The 21,533-nt window shown below is 37.2% G+C and overlaps 1 protein-coding gene across 2 annotated transcripts in view; it reads left to right on the top strand.

The window, feature by feature from the left end:
- ADGRA3 (adhesion G protein-coupled receptor A3) overlaps positions 1-21,533 on the top strand; it is a 130,411-nt gene that overhangs the window by 58,838 nt on the left and 50,040 nt on the right. For both annotated transcript variants that reach the window (XM_025385981.1, XM_025385979.1), the window contains exons 4-9: positions 2,256-2,327; positions 9,675-9,746; positions 12,054-12,214; positions 14,300-14,513; positions 19,074-19,238; positions 21,313-21,514. In XM_025385981.1, the coding sequence (XP_025241766.1) occupies positions 2,256-2,327; positions 9,675-9,746; positions 12,054-12,214; positions 14,300-14,513; positions 19,074-19,238; positions 21,313-21,514 (886 nt within the window). The remainder of the gene's footprint in view (positions 1-2,255; positions 2,328-9,674; positions 9,747-12,053; positions 12,215-14,299; positions 14,514-19,073; positions 19,239-21,312; positions 21,515-21,533) is intronic.

The raw sequence follows: 21,533 nt of genomic DNA, 5'->3' as shown, positions 1-21,533 counted from the left end.
TTAAGTTGATTCTCAATCCAAATAAAAACCCATTATCAATATCTAAATACCATTTTAAGTAGGTATGGTTGTAATGAAATTGTTTCCCAGAGAATCAATGGTAATTGCACCATTTAAAGCTCAGAATTGAGACAAGATTATAAATACAGCCCAGATATGCTTGTTTATGCAACAATTTACTGAAAGATGCCTAATTTTTGTTAATAGTGAAACCTAGAAATAAAAGGAAAATCAACTGGAATTTAAACAAAAAGGCCCATATGATTAAATACTTAGGAGCTACAGAACAATGAGGACAGATAAAGACTTGTATTGCTTAAGATTCTTTTATCAAAAGTTGTCATAAGAGAGGGAAGGCAGAACTATGAAAGTATTGAAGACCAGGATTACCTAAGGTGCTGTGTTAGGCCTCTCCAGAGAGAGAGGACCAGTAGGATGTATGAGAGGGGATTTATTAGGGGGAATTGGCTCACGTGATCACAGAGGGAGATAGGTCCCGCAATAGGCTTTCTGCAAGCTGAAGGGCCTATGAATCCGGTAGCATAGCTCAATCCAAGTCTGGAAGCCTCAGAACTGGAGAAGCTGACCTTGTAGTCCCCAGTCCAAGGCCGAAGTCCGGAAGCCCCAGGAAGCCCACTGATGCAAGTTCCAGAGTCCAAAAGACAACCTGCAGCCTGATGTCCAACAATAGGAGGAGAAGGCGTCCTGCTCTGGAAGGGGAGAGAGAACAGAGAGAGATAAGCCCTCTCTTTTGCCTGTTTGTCCCAGCGGAGCTCCAGCTGACTGGATGGTGCCCACCCACATTGAGGGCAGGTCATTCCTTTCTGTCCATTCACTCCTGCACCAATCTCCCCTGGAAACACCTTCACAACAGACACACCCAAACCAGTGCTTCACCAGCCAGTGAGACCTCTCAGTCCAGCCAAGTTGACACCTAAAATTAAACCATCTCATTTTAACTTTTGAAATAGTCAAGGAAAAAAGCAAATGAGTGAGGTACCTGATTCAAATGCTATGTTCTTAGAATTTCTGGTGAGACTACTACATCTTCTGCCATGATCAAGTACACAGTTTGGAATGCAATACTTTTAGTTTGAAATGAATGGTGTAGATCGCATTGTTGAAGAGTAACTGAGTAACTCAAAGAATGTGTAACTCTCTGTGAGAGAGAATAATAGGGACTTTGGAGGCAATATGATGAAAATATTTTTGAAAGTTTGGCTTAGGGAGCTTATTCTAATTATTTTGTTAGAATTCAAAGTGTGATGAATTATTCCAAGTCTAGCAACTAATAAAACTTAAGATTCATTGCTTCAGGATTTTCTTGCATAGGACTTACTAAGTCCACTGAAAACAATGATGCAAGTCATACCATCCCAGGTGAAAGTTACAGATATTGTTAGTGGTTATCTCCCAACGTAAAGTTTTTACTTTTAAACCAGTGCAGGTCTCTGATTAAATATAAAAATAAAATTGTGTTCATTGTCCTTGATGTCAAGCAAAATAAATAAAAAGGGATAGAACAAAATATTAACTAAAACTTTTACATAGGTAAAAAGAAAACAGTTTCATTGAGGAGAAGTAAAAAATATTTAGAAGGTAACATTTAATAGGAAATAGAAATGAGGAGTGATTGCAAAAATAATTGGGCTATATCATAGATATTGTTAAAGTAATTAGACTTGGAGTCCGAATGATAGATCTGTAAACTGAAAGCTAACACGGTTGTTTTTTTTTCCATTATAGTTGAAACTTCTGAGTATTTAAGGAATGAAGTCAGAAAATGGTATTTGCAGATGTTCCTCTGGAAACAAAAGTTCCATCATTGTAATAATTTGCCCTTTTATCCATTATCTGTTATTTACTGACTGAGTTTGGGCTCAGTTCTCCAACTGCCCCAGCATAATTAACTGTGTGGGTCATCTAAGGAATTGTATTGCGGGCAGCAAGAGAGTTTGAGTCTCATTTTTACGACTCCAATTTTATCTTGAGTAATTTTGCAAGAGTAAGTACTTGAAATATAGAGGGCACCATAATTGAGCAGCATTAGTCTGTGCGTGCCAGCAGTAAGTGAAAGCAAGGATCATTTTCAGCCTCACTGCTATCCTTATCTCACTTGAGTAGAGTAAATATCTCAAAGATGCTAGAATAAAGGTCTTGTGCGATACCCGGGTGCTGTTCTTGAATACTGAATGCATGAGACCTTCATTAACCAAGAGATCTAATTGAAGACACTTTTCCACCCTTCTCCTTAGGGATCTGACAAACAATCGAATAGGATGTCTGAATGCAGACATATTTCGAGGACTCACCAATCTAGTTCGGCTGTAAGTACATCTTTTCTTTCCCATTAAAAGATAAGAAAGCGTTTGAGCCAGTACCTAAATATGTATGAAACTTATGATATATTTAATTATAAGTAGGAACTATAGGGGTTTTAGAAGCCGTAAGGGACAGGGAGCTCACAATTTAATCATGGGGATGTAATCTGCTCAGAATATAATGGTACCTTACCACACCACACACAGACACATGTGCACACACAGACACATGTACACACACACCACATAACACAGTGTAGTACATGCAACAGAGAGCACATTCATGCTGAGAGGTATGATCAAAAGCTTTGCTAGTCTGGGAAAATTTGAGCTGATGTGCACTGATGGCCCAGATTTACAGAGATCTGGATAGTTAGAAAGGAAAAGAAGCCAAACCAATGATACATGAAGGTGGGAATGAGAACCAAGGCCATTTGTCAAGGGGAGGGCTGGTGGACTTGCAGTAAAATAACCATTTGAATTGTGCCTCTGACCATGTGATTTGGGGTGAGTTGTTTGACTTTTCTGTTTTTCACCTACAAAGTAGGATTAATAGTAGCTCAAAGTTACAATGATTATTTAAAATTTAAGTTATATATATCTGTTTATTATAATTTATATAGAATATAAATGTGGAAGAACTTTGTATAAGTCATCAAGTATGTTTATATCTTTTTTAAAAAAAGAAGTTTTAAGCCAGGCACGGTGGCTCACGCCTGTAATCCCAGCACTTTGGGAGGCCGAGGCAGACAGCTCACTGGAGGTCAGGAGTTGGAGACCAGCCTGGCCAACATGGTAAAACCCCATCTCTACTAAAAGTACAAAAATTAGCCGGGCGTGGTGGCGCATGCCTGTAGTCCCAGCTACTCGGGAGGCTGAGGCACGAGAATTGCTTGAACCCGGGAGGCAGAGGTTGTAGTGAGCCAAGAGTGCGCCACTGTACTCCAGCTCTGGGTGACAGGCCGACTCTGTCTCAAAAAAATAAAAAAAAGTAATAAAAGTTCTGTTTGGGAGTAATTATACATAAGGCTGATTATTTATAATAGAGCTTTATTTTGAAATGTATGAAAAGCAGATAGGGGCTTAGAACTGATTAAACAATAGGAAGCCACTAAAAGACATTTATGTTGGAAAATGACAGGAAATCGTGTTTTAGAGACAAGCCGGCTGGGAGTAGGGTTCCGCATGAAATGCTAGATGTGGAGTGGAGGTCAGTGTAAGGGTTGTCTCCTTGTGGTTCTTTCTCCCTGTAGCTTTTTAGAATGTTTCTTGTATTTCATGTTACCTTTGAAAAACCAATTAGGAGCTTAAATGATGAGATTCTTTCATCTATACAGTAAGGGAAGAGACTTCAGATCAGTTATTAGAGTAGAACCGAATGTTCCTGCTGCATAGGAAATTTGTAGCTGTTTTCAGTGTGTCCTTTCATTTTCAGGGAAAGGTATATGGCCTGATTTTTGTTTTTCAATAAAAGACTGCTTTGGTGTGCAGCTTTACTCATGACTTGAAGTTAGTTAAATTAATTGCTTCTTAACTGCTTTGTAACTGCCTTGCAAACATTTCTATCTCAGTGCTTTTTAAAATCTCTTCTTGAGATTTTTGTATTTTTATTTTTACTTTTTTTTTTTTTTTTTTTGAGATGGAGTCTCACTCTGTTGAGATGGAGTCTCGCTTTGTCGCCCAGGCTGAAGTGGGAGTGGCACAATCTCGGCTCACTGCAACCTCCACCTCCCGGATTCACACCATTCTCTGCCTCTGCCTTGCAAGTAGCTGGGATTATAGGTGCCCGCCACCACGCCTGGCTAATTTTTTCGTATTTTTAGTAGAGATGGGGTTTCGTCATCTTGGCCAGGCTGGTCTTAGACTCCTGACCTCATGATCCACCAGCCCCGGCCTCCCAAAGTGCTGGGATTACAGGTGTGAGCCACCGTGCCTGGCTGTATTTTTACTTTTGAGGACTGCGTTAGAATGGACAAAATCATACATCTGTGAAGGAGACTTTTGTTATGTTTTTTGGACAGCTATGACCGAAGTAATGAAAAACAAAATAGTAAACTGGAGTTTACTATTTTGTTGATTTTAGTTTTAGATTGATTTCTAGCTCTGGCCTAGGGATTTGACACATCAGCACATGTTCTTTAGGCAAAAGAGCTGGGTGAGACAGAGCTTCTGTTAGGGCAGGTTGCTGTTTTCTTAGTATTTCCTTTGCCTCCTTTGTCAAGAACTAAAATGTTTGGTAGGTTTAGAACTTGGGTGGTCTCTTACATTTTTACCAATTATACCTGTTGTGAGAATTTATACATCACGGAACACAATGAACATCATCCAAGTAAAACATTAAAACATAAAAATAACATTGCCAAGCTTCCCACTTTGAGATTTGATTGAGATAATCTTATAGTTCATGTACTAATAGATGATAGTGGCCTTTAAATTTGATTTACTTTTATTTTTATATAGATTTCTGGGGTACAGGTGCAGTTTTGTTACAGGCATAGATTCCATGGTAGTCAAGTCAGGGCTTTTAGGTATCCATCACCTGAATAATATACATTATACCCATTAAGTAATTTCTCATCATCCACCTTCCCACCCCCTCATGCGTGTGATTCTCCACTGTCTGTCATTCCTGTTGTGGATCTCCTAAATGGATCAGTCTGTGGCATATACAGCAATATACCTGGCCTACATCTTTTAAATACTTTGTAAAGAACAACATGGCAATTAAGGAAACTTCTTACCACTCAGCATTGTATTGCAGTGACATTGCTTATCATAATTTGGGTTGGCACAGGTCTAGAGCTGTGGATCGGGAACATTAAGTGTTTTGCATGGGCTGCTGCTGTCCCCAGATTTTTGAGCTCTTGAGCCAGGCCATATGCGGGTTGTGAAGGCTAATAACAGCTCATATTTCAGATGTAGAGAATGGCATTTTCTCAGTCCAGTGAGTGGAAAAGAGAATATGATTAGGAATGGAGCATGCAGTGCATTTCTTAGATTAGGAATCAGAGATCTTCCTCTTACTGTTTCCCACCTGAAAGAGAAGGTATACAAAAAGAAGGAATTCTAGAATGGATCACTGTTCTAACTGTTTCCTCTGGTAACTCTTGAACTGGGGACCTCAAACTGAGTGGGTCCCTTAGCCAACTTCCTTGGCTAAAGGTTGATGAGACCTTGGCGGACAGCCTAGGCATTCTCAGCCAGATTTCTTATCATTTTTGATCGAGTCTTGGCTTTGGAAATTTATGAATTCATTTTTTTGAAAAAACTACCCTTTCTTTAAGTGTGTCAGAGACCTTAGTAGACATGGGTGGAGTGGGGGTATAAAATTGATTAATTCTATATATTGATCTCTGCCTTTGCTGATGGAGAAGTTCTCTTGAACTAAGAGCAGTGTAGTCCTACTTGCAAAGGTTCTCACTCTGTCCCACTGTAACAGTGGACGTAACTGGCAGACCAAACGGGGAGCCAATAATGGACTTCTGTGAAGCCTTTGTCCTTCACTTAGGAAGTTAATTTGCAGAGAAATGTCAGGAGATCTACAGACCAAAATCTCTGTCAGGAGATCTACAGACCAAAATTTTTTCAAGTTGTTCTTTATGGGCAATCTAATACCTGTATTTTTTCCTCAAGAATTATACTTTTAATATTTCCCTATCAGAAATATATGTATTTATAAGAACTACCCTTTACAATTTCCTTTATATGCAAACATGTGTGTGTATGTATTTGTATATAAATACATATATACAACTAATATGTTTGTATAAAGAACTTCCTTTATAGAAAAAAGTGGTTGTTATTGAGTAATAAAATCATATGAAGGAAAAATTAGATCTCTTTTCATCATTTCAGTTGCATCATCCTGAGATAACTGGTGTGTGTGTGTATGTGTGTGTGTGTGTATATATATATATATATTTTTTTTTTTTCTTGTGTTATACTCAGAAATGCACAGACACACATACAGGGCTTTAAAAATGCTCTGTACCTGGCAACTCAGTTTAAAAATAATTTACCAACATACTAACATCTTTTTAATAGAGCATATGTTGATTTAGTTCATGCTTGTCATTGGCTACAGAATATTCTAGGTATAGAACAGATTGTAACTTAGTCATTCCTCTGTAGATGGAGATTGCGTTTAATTGCATTTTCCCCTCCTTTACCAAATCTGCCCTGATAGAGGCTTCTGTATAGTAGATGATGCATCATATACACATGCAACTCTTAGGAATTCAAATGTATCTAGTTAGCAAAAAATAAGTAAATAAAGTCAAATTAAGTGAGAGTAAGAAACAACAATGGCCAGTCACAGTGGCTCATGCCTGTAATCCCAGCACTTTGGAAGGCTGAGGTGAGTGGATCACTTGAGGTCAGGAGTTCGAGACCAGCCTGGCCAACATGATGAAACCTCGTCCCTACTAAAAATAAAAAAGTTAGCCAGGCCTGGTGGCATGTACCTGTAATCCCAGCTACTCTGGAGGCTGAGGCATGAGAATCCACTTGAACCCGGGAGGCAGAGGTTGCAGTGAGCCACTGCACTCCATCCACTGCTCTTCATCCTGGGCAACAGAGTGAGACTTGTCTCAAAAAAATAAAAAAAAATAAAAGAACAGCATAAAGGGTGGAGTGGGCGGGTAACTCACCTGCTGCTCCTTTCTACGAGCTTATTTGATAGGGGAGCAGTGGCTTTGCTCTTGTCATTCTCAACTCCCTTTTAGTTTTATTTATTTACGTATGTATTTGGTGAGCATCTCAGAGCTAGACTGTGATTGTAATGTTTTAAAATATGTGTCATTGTTTATGGCCCCCAAATCCAAGCTACTTACTTCACTTGTGTTCAAGCTGTACAAATAGCAGTCTGTTCCAACACTCAAGGAAAAATTGGTTTGCGTTGGCATTTCCTGAGAAAATGCCATGTCCTTCTCTAATGTGATTCTTTCCTTTGCGATTTCCAAGGGAAATATCTAATAATATGCATATTAGAACCTAGTGATTGCTGTAAGATGCAATTCTTTTTTTTTTTTTTTTGAGACAAAGTTTCACTCTGTTACCCAGGCTGGAGTGCAGTGGTACCATCTTGGTTCACTGTCACCTCCGCTTCCCAGGTTCTAAGCGATTCTCCCACCTTAGCCTCCCAAGTAGCAGGGACTATCGGCACACACCATCAACCTGTCTAATTTTTGTATTTTTAGTAGAGATGGGATTTCACCATATTGGCCAGGCTGGTCTCAAACTCCTGACCTCAGACAATCTGCCTTGGCCTCCCAAATCGCTGGATTACAGGTGTGGGCCACTGCACCTGGCCCAATTATTTTCTTTATATGTAAGTCCTACATTTGTAGGATAGATATTTATTTCTAACTTATTGTTACGGAACCTTGCAAACATTTAAAGAAAATTGGAGACAATTGTACATACAAGGAATGTGTGTGTACCCATTGCCCTGTCTCAGCACTTCAGTTTTACCTACCATGTCTTGTCTTCTAGCTTTCATTATTTTAAACATATTCCAGTAATCATATAATCAAAATGGGATACTTTCATAACATACACAGTTGTTGATTGTAATTCCATCTAAGTTACTTTCTTAAAAAAAATTTTTTTTTGAGATGGAGTCTCACTCTTGCTCAGGTTGGAGTGCAGTGGTGCAGTCCCGGCTCACTGCAACCTCTGCCTCCTGGGTTCAAGTCATTCTGGTGTCTCAGCCACCTGAGTAGCTGGGATTATAAGCACACGCCACCACACCCAGCTAATTTTGTAGTTTTAGTAGAGATGGAGTTTCACCATTTTGGCCAGGCTGGTCTAAAACTCCTGACCTCAGGTGATCCACCTGCCTCGGCCCTCCCAAAGTACTGGGATTATCGACGTGAGCCACTGCGCCCAGCCAAAATGATTTTTATTTTTTATTTTCTTAAAATGTTATTATGATTTATACTGCCATGGGCATACCTTTCTCACAATTCACATTTGGTATCTGCTCTGATAGGCCAAAAAAAAAAAAAAGACATCCCTTTCCTCCTTTCAATTTGAAAATACTCTTTTCTGTTTAAGTTCCTAGGTACTTCTTCTATGAGAATCATTGAATCCAGCCTTTTTCTTACAAAAAAAAATTATAAAATATGAAAACCAATCCAGTGTTGTTCTTGCTGAAGGTCATTGTAGGTTAATTTGTAAAGTGTTGGCCCTTGTGTGATATCAGGTCTTCCCATCCAGGAATATGTTGCTACTGGTGTCCCAGGAACAGCTGACCCCTCCCTGATCAGTTCTCTTCTCCAACTCCACTTGGAAATCCATCTACCCGATGGTCGCTCTCTCCCACATATGAAGGATTCAGCCCAGCTTCCAGAGAAGTTTCAGGACTCCAGATTTCTATCCCATCCTCTGCTGTGTTCCACCCCCCACCTCACTTCTAGAACTCTATGTCTCAATTCTGCCTGTTCTTGATACCACAGCAGGCATAGAACAGATCTGGTGGTGATTGGCCATATGCGATTTTTCCAGAGCACTCGGTCTCATTTTAACATTAGAAGTGCCCTGAAGGTGAGGTGTACATCCTGAGCAATGAGCAGTTATTGAGCACCATTTATACTCCAGCATGTTACTGGTGTACACAGAAGTGCACACAGACACAGGCCCTCCTCCACCCAGCTCCAGAGCTCATAGTCCAGTATGGAAGAAATACTTTGGTCAAATTGTTTTGGGTGTAACAAACTACTCGCATTGTAGAATAAGGGTTTCTGAGTTCCATTCATTCAGAACGCTGCAAGACTCAGGTTATGTATTGAAGCCTACTGACACAGGATAGACTAGAGAAGTGATTTGCCCAAGAGCAACATGGAGTTCTATCCCCAGTCTCTCATATTAAGTCCTGAACTCATCCCGCTCTCCTCATGATTTTCGATCATGTTTAGTACGCTACTGCTGCTGGTCATTGAGGCCATCCTTTTCCTTTTGTTACTTTTAAAGTTTTAATTATTTATTTTCTATTTGTTTTTACATTTTCATTTGCTGCTTTCTTAAATTCGATGCGAGTGAACACTTAGAGTAATACTAGGGAATTCAGTAGGGCACCTTTTAGGTTCACCTGATATTTGACAGAAAAATTCTTACCTAGCATTAATGTGTTTTTAATAATTGTATTTACTACTTTGTATAAGGTGAAGAATAATTTTCTTCTTCAACCTTGGAGGAAGTATTTGCTAATCACTCCCTCTTTGTAAGCATTGATACTTTCATGACTTCTTTGTAACATTATTTAATGACTGTAGGATGCTTTAGAAAATACAGAATAGGATAAAATGTTAGATAGTTGTATTTTTAAAAGTGGAATTGTTTTCTGTCTTTCAGAAACCTTTCGGGGAATTTGTTTTCTTCATTATCTCAAGGAACTTTTGATTATCTTGCCTCATTACGGTCTTTGTAAGTAAAAAAATTTTTTCTCTGTTTTTTGATTTTCATGTCTTTGAAAATTAAAAACATTTATTATGTGGTTTCAGAGACTTTATAAGGACAATCTTGTCAAGTTAGAATCTCATTTGAGAGCTTGCATTCACGTTAGAAAACATACAGTAAGCCTGAATACTGTGATTTAGACTAGGACAACTGTTTTCTCCTTAGGATACCATATTACTCTAATCTATATTTAGAGTAAGTAAACTGGTAATTTTTTCTTTTTGACTTTTTTTTCAAATCATAAAATGTTGCATTGTTTGACTAATTAAATTTCCAAAGTATAAAATATCCCTTCCTATGAAGAATTTGTAAGAATATTTTATACTTTAGGAATTTAATTTCATCCTGTAAACCCACCCCCACCCCCCACTTAAAATCAAATTTACAGCTTATTACTGATGTTTCTAGGGATGTTTATTTAGAATGCCTGCTTTATGAAATCAGTTTAAGTTCTGATTTACACAGTTTCTTGTAGCTTTAGAATTGGTTGATTTTTTTTTTCCAGATGGTTTTGTTAACTGAGAGATTGCATAGAAGTTATTTTGAAAGTAGCTATTTTCAGATAAACCGTAACATATCTCAGACTATAAATGATCCTAATTTTATTGGAATTACAGTTAAATGTAATGTTTTTCAGGTTTTCATTGAGTAATTTATGGGATCGAGTGTTTTTCTTCCAGGGAAAGAATTTTTCTCTCCTGATTCCTGTCTTCCATGTACTCTGACTTCTCCTCTCATCTCTCTTCCTACACCTGTCATTTAAATCTCATTTAGGAGTCTTCCTTGGGATGTAGCTAATAGCTATTAGGAGCCCCAACCAGCTTCTCACCATCATAGCAGGCATGTGTATGTACTTCTGAAGTCACTTTGGCTCATACTCCATCTTCTTTCTCTTTTTGGCACCCTTACCATTCTTATCCAGAAGACTACCTTTGAGCAGAAACATCTACTTTTGGCATATTTAGTGGGCTCAGGTCAGCCATTTCTGCAAAGATTAGGAAATAAAAAAGACAAAAGCTAGTCTGGGTTTTGAGCCCCTCGGTAGCAGGAGCATGGAAAGTATTTTCATCCCCAAAATGGGAGAAATTGCCAGTGTTTTTACCTGGTAGTGTTAGGAACTGACCAGAAGGTGGTGCTTAGAAATTAGGAGTCTGTCACATCCTCCTTTGGTGTTGTTTAAATTTATTTTCTATGCTGTATTCCATCAGATCCCTTTTCTTTTTTCCTTACTCTTTTTTGCGAAAACTAATGAGGTGAACCCTGAGCCAACACTCTGGCTGTGTTAGAAGCACACATACTTAAACATTATTGCACTTTGTTGATTTATTTTTATAGAACATATTGCATTCTATTTTAGCTATGTTTACATTTTGATTCTTCTATTATATGTTGCCCCCCATATTGGCAGGAACAGGGTCCTGCATTTATTGTTATTAGCTGGACTTAGCAAATGTGTGGCACATGAATAGTCAGCACTTAGTAATTATAGTATTTAAGAGATTTGTGCTTATATCTCAGCTCTGTTTAGCTTTGTTTATCCTTTCTTCTCATGCCCAAGTGCCAAATTATAAAGGTTTTTGCCTCAAATGAAGACATGTCATTACTATCTTTTGTATCAAAGCTGAGGCATTCTTATTTGTATGCTTTTGATTTGTTGGGTCTTTATCTCTTACATTTGTAAATATCTATGTTGTCACTTGGTGCATAGCAGAAAGGGGTCAGAAACAGTTCCTACCCTAGGGGAGCTCACAGTCTGGTTAGAAATACAGAATATAGTCACAGAAAACAATCCATATTGCTTTAGGTTGCTGTTTCATTGTCAAAATCAACAGAGTTGGTAGGCATTTAGGACAAGAATGTGATAATGATGCTGGAAAATTGGGGATGGCTTCAAGATCTAATATTAATGCCACACACTTCATGATAAATGGGTAGAAGCTTGTTAGACAAAAAGGAATGGGATTTGGTATTCTAGAGAACCCTGGTGTTCAGTAGCTTGTTGCCTAGAAGAGGGATATCTGCCAAAGAGTCTTTATTTGCCTACCAGATTTCATCCAAAGCAGAAACTAGGGACCAGCAAGAACAGTGTTGGGGTCCAGAACTCTGCAATTCAGCTCCTTGGAGAGAAACTGTAGCTAGCCAACGAAATGTGCTTTAGGCGTGGTATGGGTGAACAGTATTGTGCTTACCACCAGAAACGTAACCTAATATAAAACAAAAGTGCTATTTAATTTTATTCACTATAATCTCTTAAGTTGTATTTACATGTTACAGGGAATTCCAGACTGAGTATCTTTTGTGTGACTGTAACATACTGTGGATGCATCGCTGGGTAAAGGAGAGGAACATCACAGTACGGGATACCAGGTGTGTTTATCCTAAGTCACTGCAGGCCCAACCAGTCACAGGCGTGAAGCAGGAGCTGTTGACATGCGGTAAGGGAAAAATCCAAACTGAGAAAGCATTTACCATATTTTTGACTTTCTACCATGTTTTTCTTGACAAATTGTAAGATTCTCTTTATACTTGGACAGAACTAGTATGCAGCCATTAATCATTATGAATTTGATAATATTTACTTTATGCCAACAATTAAGCCAGCTAGATTAAACGACCTTTTTTTTTTTCAATTGGTCTTTAAGGTAGTAGCTGTTTTTAGGTTCACATCAACTTTCTTTATGCAAACCAATTTCAAAGAATAGATTTTCAGATTTTCCATCAGTTGGCAACTCATGAATTTGTAGTAACACAATCTCAGGATGCACACATCCTGTGTGTGGATGGGAATGTGAATGATACAGTCTTTTTGAAGCAACATGTTTCAATGTTCTTAAAAGACTGATACAGGCAGGGCATAGTGGCTCACACCTGTAATCCCAGCAGATCACCTGAGGTCAGGAGTTTGAGACTAGCTTGGACAACATGGTGAAACCCTGTCTCTACTAAAACTACAAAAATTAGCTGAGCATGGTGGCAGGCAACTGTAGTCCCAGCTACTTGGGAGGCTGAGGCAGGAGAATTGCTTAAACCCTGGAGGTGGAGGTTTCAGTGAGCGGAGCTCACGCCATTGCACTCCAGCATGGGTGAAAAAAGTGAAACTCCATCTCAAAAAGAAAAAAAAAAACAAAAAATGGATACAGTTAGATCTAGTAATTCTCTATCTTACAGTTAATTCTTAGGAAATGATCAGCTTTGTATGTAAATCTTCAGACTCTGTGTATAAGCATATCTTAAATTCTCAAAAATAGGGGATTGGTTTAATTACTTGTGACATACCCATTCAGTAAATGCAACTGTTGAAAATCATGATTTTGAAGAATATCTGAGGAAATGAGGGAAATAACATATTTGCCACGTGTTAAATGAAAAACACACAAAAAAACACACCTACACACACAACCCCGTAAAACAAAAACAGTCCTAAAATGGTGGGGGGAGGTCCCAGTTTAGTCTTTGTTTGGAAATAATGTATCATATTTTTTTCCTTTTCTCTTTATTATTGTTGTTGTATCACAAGTAAAATACGCTCACTGAATGAAAATTAAGATTTGTGCAAAGGAAATAAAAACAGAGAAACAAAGACCATGTTTATGTTCATGACTGAAAGATAGCTAGTGTTAAGACCTTTTTGTATGATCTTCTATGACTTTTTTCTATTTTTTAACAAAAATATCGTTATACTCTAATGATATTTTATAACCTTTTTAAAGTTGAATTAATGTAAACGTATTTTCTAATTTAAAATAGATGCATATCAACCCATTGTATAGATGAAGCCATAGTTAACAACTTCTCTGTTATAGCATATTTAGCTCGTTAATAATTTCTTGCTTCATAAATAATGGAAGGACTAATTTCTTTGTATGCATTTTTGCATATTTTCTATTTAGGATACACTACTGCTAAAAGTAGAATTGTTGTGTTAGAAAAATGGACACATATTTAAAAGTCTTTTAATGAATCAATGTCATTTGTGTACATTTTTGTACATATATTTAAAATATTTTTCTGACTGAAAGGAAAAATCTGATTAAAAACTGTTTACACTATATGGGATCTTAAAATACTGGTTTTTCCTGTTTTCTTTAAATGTTCTGATTTTTCTGCAATGAACATGCATTAGTTTTACAGCCAAAAACCTGTGTTATAATCAAAGGTAATGTAGTCTCCAAAGTGTATTTTAAAGTTGTAAATATCAGCATTTACTTATCACTGATGCCATTTTCTAGAGCACAGCTTGTTCTTTTAGTTCATTTCTATAATCATCTGATACTCTTGTGATGCCACTGAAGAGGAATAACTCTAAATGTCAGAACTGAGTATGAAATTGTTTCTTTTAAATTTCGTTTTTGTCTGTTATCACTAAACTCAGTAGCAGCCTGGTTGATGTTAGCATTAGCATGCTGGTTACTGAGGAATATTTGTTGTTCTGTTTTTATAATTTTACCTAGAATTTCTGTAACTTTTAATTATGGCGTTTGGAAATAATATTTGTTTCCTGAATCTTTGACTGTTTCTAGACCCTCCGCTTGAATTGCCATCTTTCTACATGACTCCATCTCATCGCCAAGTTGTGTTTGAAGGAGACAGCCTTCCTTTCCAGTGCATGGCTTCGTATATTGATCAGGACATGCAAGTGTTGTGGTATCAGGACGGGAGAATAGTTGAAACTGATGAATCGCAAGGTATTTTTGTTGAAAAGAACATGATTCACAACTGCTCCTTGATTGCAAGGTAAACTTTTTTTTTTTTTAAATGAAGAATTATGCTTGTATATTTTATTTATCCTTTTGGAGTTGCAATGTTTAGTGGAATTTGAATTAATATTTCATCTTCTTGTATTTAAAAATGCAAACATCTGGCATTTCCTTTTCCTAGTTCTTATTCATCTTCTAAAATTAAATAGCCATCTTTTCATCCAGTTTTTAAAGAAAAGGCTTAATTTCAAAGAGGAACTTCAGAAATTGGAGACTTTTTAAAAGTTTTTGGAGGAAAAATGTAAACTTTTAGTGCTAAACCTAATTTCCAACTATTTCCTGCTGCTAAACTTATATTTTCTCTTTTAGTAACCACCTGATATTGACTAGTCAAAATATTGACTGATACAATATTTTAAGGTACTTACCTTCTCTACCTACTAGTTTCAAAGAATATAACCTCTGAACTATCAACCTCATGATTGGCGTGAATACCAAAATAATTCAAATGAACTTTATAAAGTATAATAGACTAAGAATATATAAGATATTATCACTTACCAGATATTTTACTTTGGTAAAATTTTTACCTATAGACATTGAGTTTTCTGCTCACTTTCTTTCTTTCCATCTACCTAGAACTTGGCTTATATTTTTATTTCAGTAGAGCTACAGTTGTCAAACTCTCTGCCAGGGCCTCCTAGGGTAACATCACAGCAAACTCGTAGGAGTGCTATGAAATATTACTGAAAAAACTAAAGGTTCTGAGTTGACATTCAAATCTCAGGGGTTCTCTGAGTTGAGATTCAAGACTTACGCAGTCGGCTATTTTATAATTTTTCTTGAGATTTCATGTCTACTAGAAGCACATTGTTATTTATATCTTATAACATTTAGAGTAGATGCTTTTAAATCCTTTCCTGCTAATTCCAACATGTGGGCCATCTTGTGGTTATTGCTCCTGGCTGCTTTGCTGTTAAATATGGTTCATATTTTCTTCTTTTTAAAAAAATATTGTTTATGTGTCTGACAGTTTTGGGTTATAGACTCGACATTATGAATGAATTGCTGTGGAGGAGAGGTTGGCAAAGTATAGCCTATGAACCAAATCTGGCCTGCTGAGCCCATAAACTAAGAATGTTATTTATATTTGAAATGGTTACATTTCAGATGGTTACATAATTACCTACATAATATTCTTAGTATTGCTTCGTAGCCAGCAAAGCCTGAAACATTTACTGTCTGGCCATGGAAGAAAAAGTCTGCTGACCTCTGACTCTGGATTCTGTTGTAGTCCCCTGAAGAGAGCTAACTTTTGTTTGGTCAGGCAGTTAGCTTGGCTGAACTAACTCCTAGCTTTGTCCCCTCTGGTAGGCAGAAGCTAAAGTCTTGGTTTCTGCCCTACCTGCAACTGTAGTTCAGGATCAGTAAGAGACCTTGGTGCATTTTATACATAGTAGTTTGGGCTTCCAGCCTGACTTCTTTCTACCTCTGTCTTCTGATTTTTTAAGTTAATAAGATTGTAAGTTTCTATTGGAGTGAGGCCTACCCTTGGGCAAAAGCCATTAAAAAAAAATTCTCCTAGTTACTTCCCAGTGCCAAAAGCCCTTGTTTCTCATATCAACTCCTCTTCTGTTATTGCCTGCTTTTGATCAATCTTCATGTGTTCAAATGATTGTAATTTTATAATTTGTCAGGGACATATAATTGTTAGCTGTGGAAAGGGTGATTTAATATGAGCTACTCAGTGATTACTGGAAGCAGAATTCCCTTATTAGGGGATAAGATTAATCGTTGGGAATGATATATTGTTACACTAGTTTTACTGTAGTGATAATTTCACATGCCTATACATATGTCAGAATTCACCACATTGTACACTAAGCAGTTTATTGTATAAACAGACAATAATTGATGTATAATTCAACAGTAAAGTTTTAAAAGTAGAACCATTTTCAATGTAAAAGAGCTTTGATTAATTTAGAACTCTAAATTATTTGACTATAAAGTAAGTAGATTTACTGTATAAGTCTATTTCTGCAAGTCATGCTTAAATTTAAATTATGTATAGCAATGCAAAAAAAAGTTAATTCTAAGGATAGCAAGTTAGCCTAACATTTTTTTTGGTAGGGACATTGGACTAATGTGAAAATCTTTCATGTGAAGACCGAGACAGTTCTTTACCTAGATTTTGCCCCAGAATAATAATAAAAAAAAGAAATATGTGGTTATTGTATTGGTTAATCTGAGATTTCTATTGATTTTTCATTGATCTCCCCATGTCTTTGATTCTTCATCAGTAAGAAACAGCATTTTTCTTAAGAGTTGAAATTGAAGCTACTTCTTTCTTTTAAATCTCCAAATTTGCTGCCTTGAGGATTCCTGAAAATTTTATTCCAGTGATTGGTTTTAGACATTAAAAGTATTGCTAAAAGTTATCCAGGAAACATTTATAGATTTGGAGATTGAAGGGGAAAAATGTAGTAAGAAAACTAGAAACACTCCGTTATAGTGTCATACTTTGGGATGCTGGACTTTGGACAGTTACTGTGGTACAAAGCAAGTACTGTGTGTAAAAGTCATGGTAGAACAAGAAATGAGCATCACTGTCTGGTCCAAGTCTGAGGTTAGATTAATTTTGGAGTGTCCAACAGGCACACATATTTCATTAAGAAGTAGTTGTGGTTATTTAAGAAGACAATAAAGATTTTATTTCAAATTTATATGTATTACTTTTTTCAAACGGCTACTAAAGTATTTGAATATAGACAGACATTTTGGGGATTTAATTTAGTAATAGAAACCACCATAGGTATTTTTTTGAGCTGAGAAGGGGGGGGCACCATGTAAAAGTTACCATGTCAGTGAAGGTTCTGTGAAGTAAGACAGTGTTTGGGAACTTCTGGATTAAGGAATGATTTTCATTGCTAGAATATACTTCTTCCTAGTTCAGTAAAGCCTTTTAAAGTAGAATGTTGGACAAAGTTAAATTTAATGTCAAACTCTTTTTTGTGTCACTCTATTTTAAAAATATTAATTACAGTGTGTTTATTTTTCTAACTTAGTAAAGAAAATGAACATTATCTTTGATGATTCATAATATAAAAGTGTCTTGAGCCTTTATTAGAACAATTTGCTGTAGCCATCAGTGATTTAGGAGACTGGACAAATGTGTATTTACTTCAAGACATAATTTTGTAAGTTAATTAAAATGATACATACTTTCTGTCTAATTATTTCTTATCATTTGTGTCTACATAACAGCAACGCATACTGGGTCCTGTGGGGGAAATAAAGATTAATTGAAGGCTCTGACATTTGCTCCTTAATTAATAGGTTTTATATAAGAGAATTATGATTTCATCTTGGAAATTGGATTTACTGACAGCTATTTAGAAATACAGCTGTTTTATGAATTGAAATATACCTTAACATGGAAACCTTTTGTGAAAGTATTAATTGGTAATTTACTAAATCTTCTTAGAGAGGTAGTTGGTTTGTTTCTAGTGTAACCCTTTATATTTTACCTTAAACATTTTCTTAATTATGTAAAATCGTAATCTTCTTTTTTCTTTTCTTTTTTTTTTTTTTTGAGACGGAGTCTCACTCTGTTGCACGGGCTGGAGTGCAGTGGCGCAATCTCGGCTCACTGCAGACTCCACCTCCCGGGTTCACACCATTCTCCTGCCTCAGTCCCCCCAGTAGCTGGGACTATAGGCGCCCGCCACAATGCCCAGCTTATTTTTTGTATTTTTAGTAATGACGGGGTTTCACCATGTTAGCCAGGATGGTCTCGATCTCCCGACCGCATGATCTACCTGCCTTGGCCTCCCAAACTGCTGGGATTACAGGAGTGAGCCACCGCGCATGACAATAATCTTTTTTCATATTTGAATGTTTTCTTCAGAATCTGTGAAAAGGGAGATGTGACTTGGAAACTTCTTCAAGTTTTGCTAAAGAATGTACGACGATGTTTCTGCCTTTGGGCTTGCCATTCCTATTCTTTTTTTTTTTTTTTTTTTTTTTTTTGTGAGACAGAGACTTGCTCTGTCACCCAGGCTGGAGTGCAGTGGTGGTCTCTTGCTCACTGTAACCTCTGGCTCCTGGGTTCAAGCCATCCTCCAGCCTCACTCAGCCTCCCAAGCAGCTGGGATTACAAGCGTGCGCCACAACACCTGGCTAACTTTTTACAATATTTTTAGTGTAGATGGGGTTTCGCCAGGCTGATCTTGAAGGCCAGGCTGATCTTGAACTCCTGCCACCCAGAGTGCTGGGATAGCTTGCCATTCCTGTTCTGTAAAGTGTTCTGCTCTCCCTGTTTCTGCAAGGAGAATTCTCATGCATCGTATAGCATTGCATTTGATTCATATGTCTCTTACTGCCCTGATCGTGTATTTTAAAGATCTCTTTCCTTTTTTGCCTCGACATTGAAAAATTTAAAGGAAGGAGTCATTTTTTAAATTCATTTTTATGTAGCAAGTGCTTACCTCACAATATGCATTCAACACTATTTGCTAAGTGAATGATCAAGACCCCTTATTGTCTCCTTTTTTGCCTAATTCTGTTTTCTCTCTTTTTAAAATCTTTCTTTATGCAGTGCCCTAACCATTTCTAATATTCAGGCTGGATCTACTGGAAATTGGGGCTGTCACGTCCAGACCAAACGTGGGAATAATACGAGGACTGTGGATATTGTGGTGTTGGAGAGTTCTGCACAGTACTGTCCTCCAGAGAGGGTGGTAAACAACAAAGGTGATTTCAGGTCAGTGTCGTGGAAAATACTGGGAAAAGTTTCATTTGCCCCAGATCCTTCTGTTGTCTAAGACACATTATTGGTTTCCTATCCTGAGTAACAAAGTTTGAGAACTGTGCATGTCTGAGGACTACCCTTTAGAATAATTGTCATGTGCGTCCACGTGAAGAGACCACCACACAGGCTTCGTGTGAGCAATAAAGCTTTTTAATCACCTGGGTGCAGGCAGGCTGAGTCCGAAAAGAGTCAGCGAAGGGAGATAAGGGTGGGGCCGTTTTATAGGATTTGGGTAGATAAAGGAAAATTATAGTCGAAGGGGGGTTGTTCTCTGACGGGCAGGAGTGGGGGTTACAAGGTGCTCAGTGGGGGACATTTTTGAGCCAGATTGAGCCAGGAAAAGGAATTTCACAAGGTAATGTCATCGCTTAAGGCAAGGACCGGCCATTTTCACTTCTTTTGTGGTCGAATGTCATCAGTTAAGGTATTCGTACTTCTTTTGTGATTCTTCAGTTACTTCAGGCCATTTGGGCATGTATGTGCAAGTCACAGGGGATGCGATGGCCTGACTTGGACTCAGAGGCCTGACAATAATGATTTCAGAATCACTTATGGAGAGGAACAAAAGGTGTGCTTGAACTTTGTCTCAGACCTGTTGATTTAAGAATCTCTGAAAGCAGAGTCATTTTTAACAAATGGTTTTGTTGTATAAGAGCCATTGCCTTAGGGAAACATTTGAGATATTCTGGTAAAAGAGTACAAAATTCAAACAGGTTAAGTAAGGTATTTTCTGTGTTCACCCCTCCTCCCCCCTCCGCAATGGCCCTTTTATAGATGAACCTTGGAAGGTTTTATATTGCTCAGGTACTTTTCAGTACTGGCGGTTCAGTAGGCATCATAATTAGAAGAAACACATATCTGATTTTCTCCCCTTGTTCAGTTCTTCTGGAAATCAAGCAAGAAGGACTTTGGGAAATGAAAGCTGTTGGGTAGCCTGAAATTTGGGGAGCCATGGAATCCCAGGTGGGGTTTGTTGAGCTGTTAATGTAAGCAAAGGGAGTTATTTATTTATTTATTTTAGTAGACAGTTTAGGATTTGCAAGAGACGACAGCTTTTACCTTAAACTCTCTTTACTTTCAAAGGTGCTTTGAAACATCTTTAAATATCTTATTTACTTGATCTTATTTATGTTCAGGGATTTAAAAAATGAGTTTATAGTTGATATAAACAAAGGGAAAAAGGTTATTCTTTGAAGCAGCAGAAAGATCGTTTATTACCCAGTTTGCATTGTCTCTGATGGGTTCAGTTGTCACCTCCTGCCTGTAACCTCAGTGTTTCAAGGGTGGGAAAACCCTTTGGTGTTAATCTTTTAAATCCAAAGCAAAGAAGCAATAATAACATCTTTGTCTCAGCTAGTTCGCCATTGCTCTTCTTATAAAAATGATTCTTGACATCAATATATGGAAATCAACATTTATTATTGCCAATGGATAAGTCTTTTATGTAAATTAAGTATTGATCTATAATATTATTTAGAATACATGCTTTTAAGTGAAATATATGATATTTGGTAATTTTGTTATCTTTAACATCTTTTATCAAATAATCCTAGTATGATATTTACTATTTATGGTAGATTTTCTATTTTCTCATAGTTTTGATTGTTTTACATTTTAAAAAATAGAGCAATTAAATGTTTATAGATCAATGAATTATCTTTTAACACTCCTTAAGATACTATGCAATTAAATACCCACTGCATTAATAAGTTTTAGTTTAGTGTTGCTTGATATATTTATGTGATTTTTGAAATGAATTCTATTTTGGTGTGACTAATACTGTAATTTAGTGGTTCCTGTGATAAGCATCAACGGTAACCTGTATTAAACATGTTGAATTTCATTCTCAGTCTTGGAGACATAGAGCTCAAATAACAAAGGTTTCTCCCAGCCCAGTTTTGATGACCCTTGTCAGGGTTGTATTGACATGACATGTTCTCACCTTTGATTTTTTTCTCTGCTATTATTATTCTTGATGTACCTGTGTCATTTAGAGTTTCTTGTACTATTTTGTCTTCATCTCTAGATGGCCTAGAACGTTGGCGGGCATTACTGCATATCTGCAGTGTACGCGGAACACCCATGGCAGTGGGATATATCCCGGCAACCCACAGGATGAGAGAAAAGCTTGGCGCAGATGTGATAGAGGTGGCTTTTGGGCAGATGATGATTATTCTCGCTGCCAATATGCAAATGATGTGACTAGAGTTCTTTATATGTTTAATCAGGTAACTAGAAAGTCTTCAA

Source organism: Theropithecus gelada, chromosome 5 (assembly GCF_003255815.1).
Source record: "Theropithecus gelada isolate Dixy chromosome 5, Tgel_1.0, whole genome shotgun sequence".
In the NCBI taxonomy this organism is placed as follows: Eukaryota; Metazoa; Chordata; class Mammalia; order Primates; family Cercopithecidae; genus Theropithecus; species Theropithecus gelada.
Note: the sequence above shows the minus strand (reverse complement) of the source record. Positions and strands in the feature narration are given on the sequence as shown.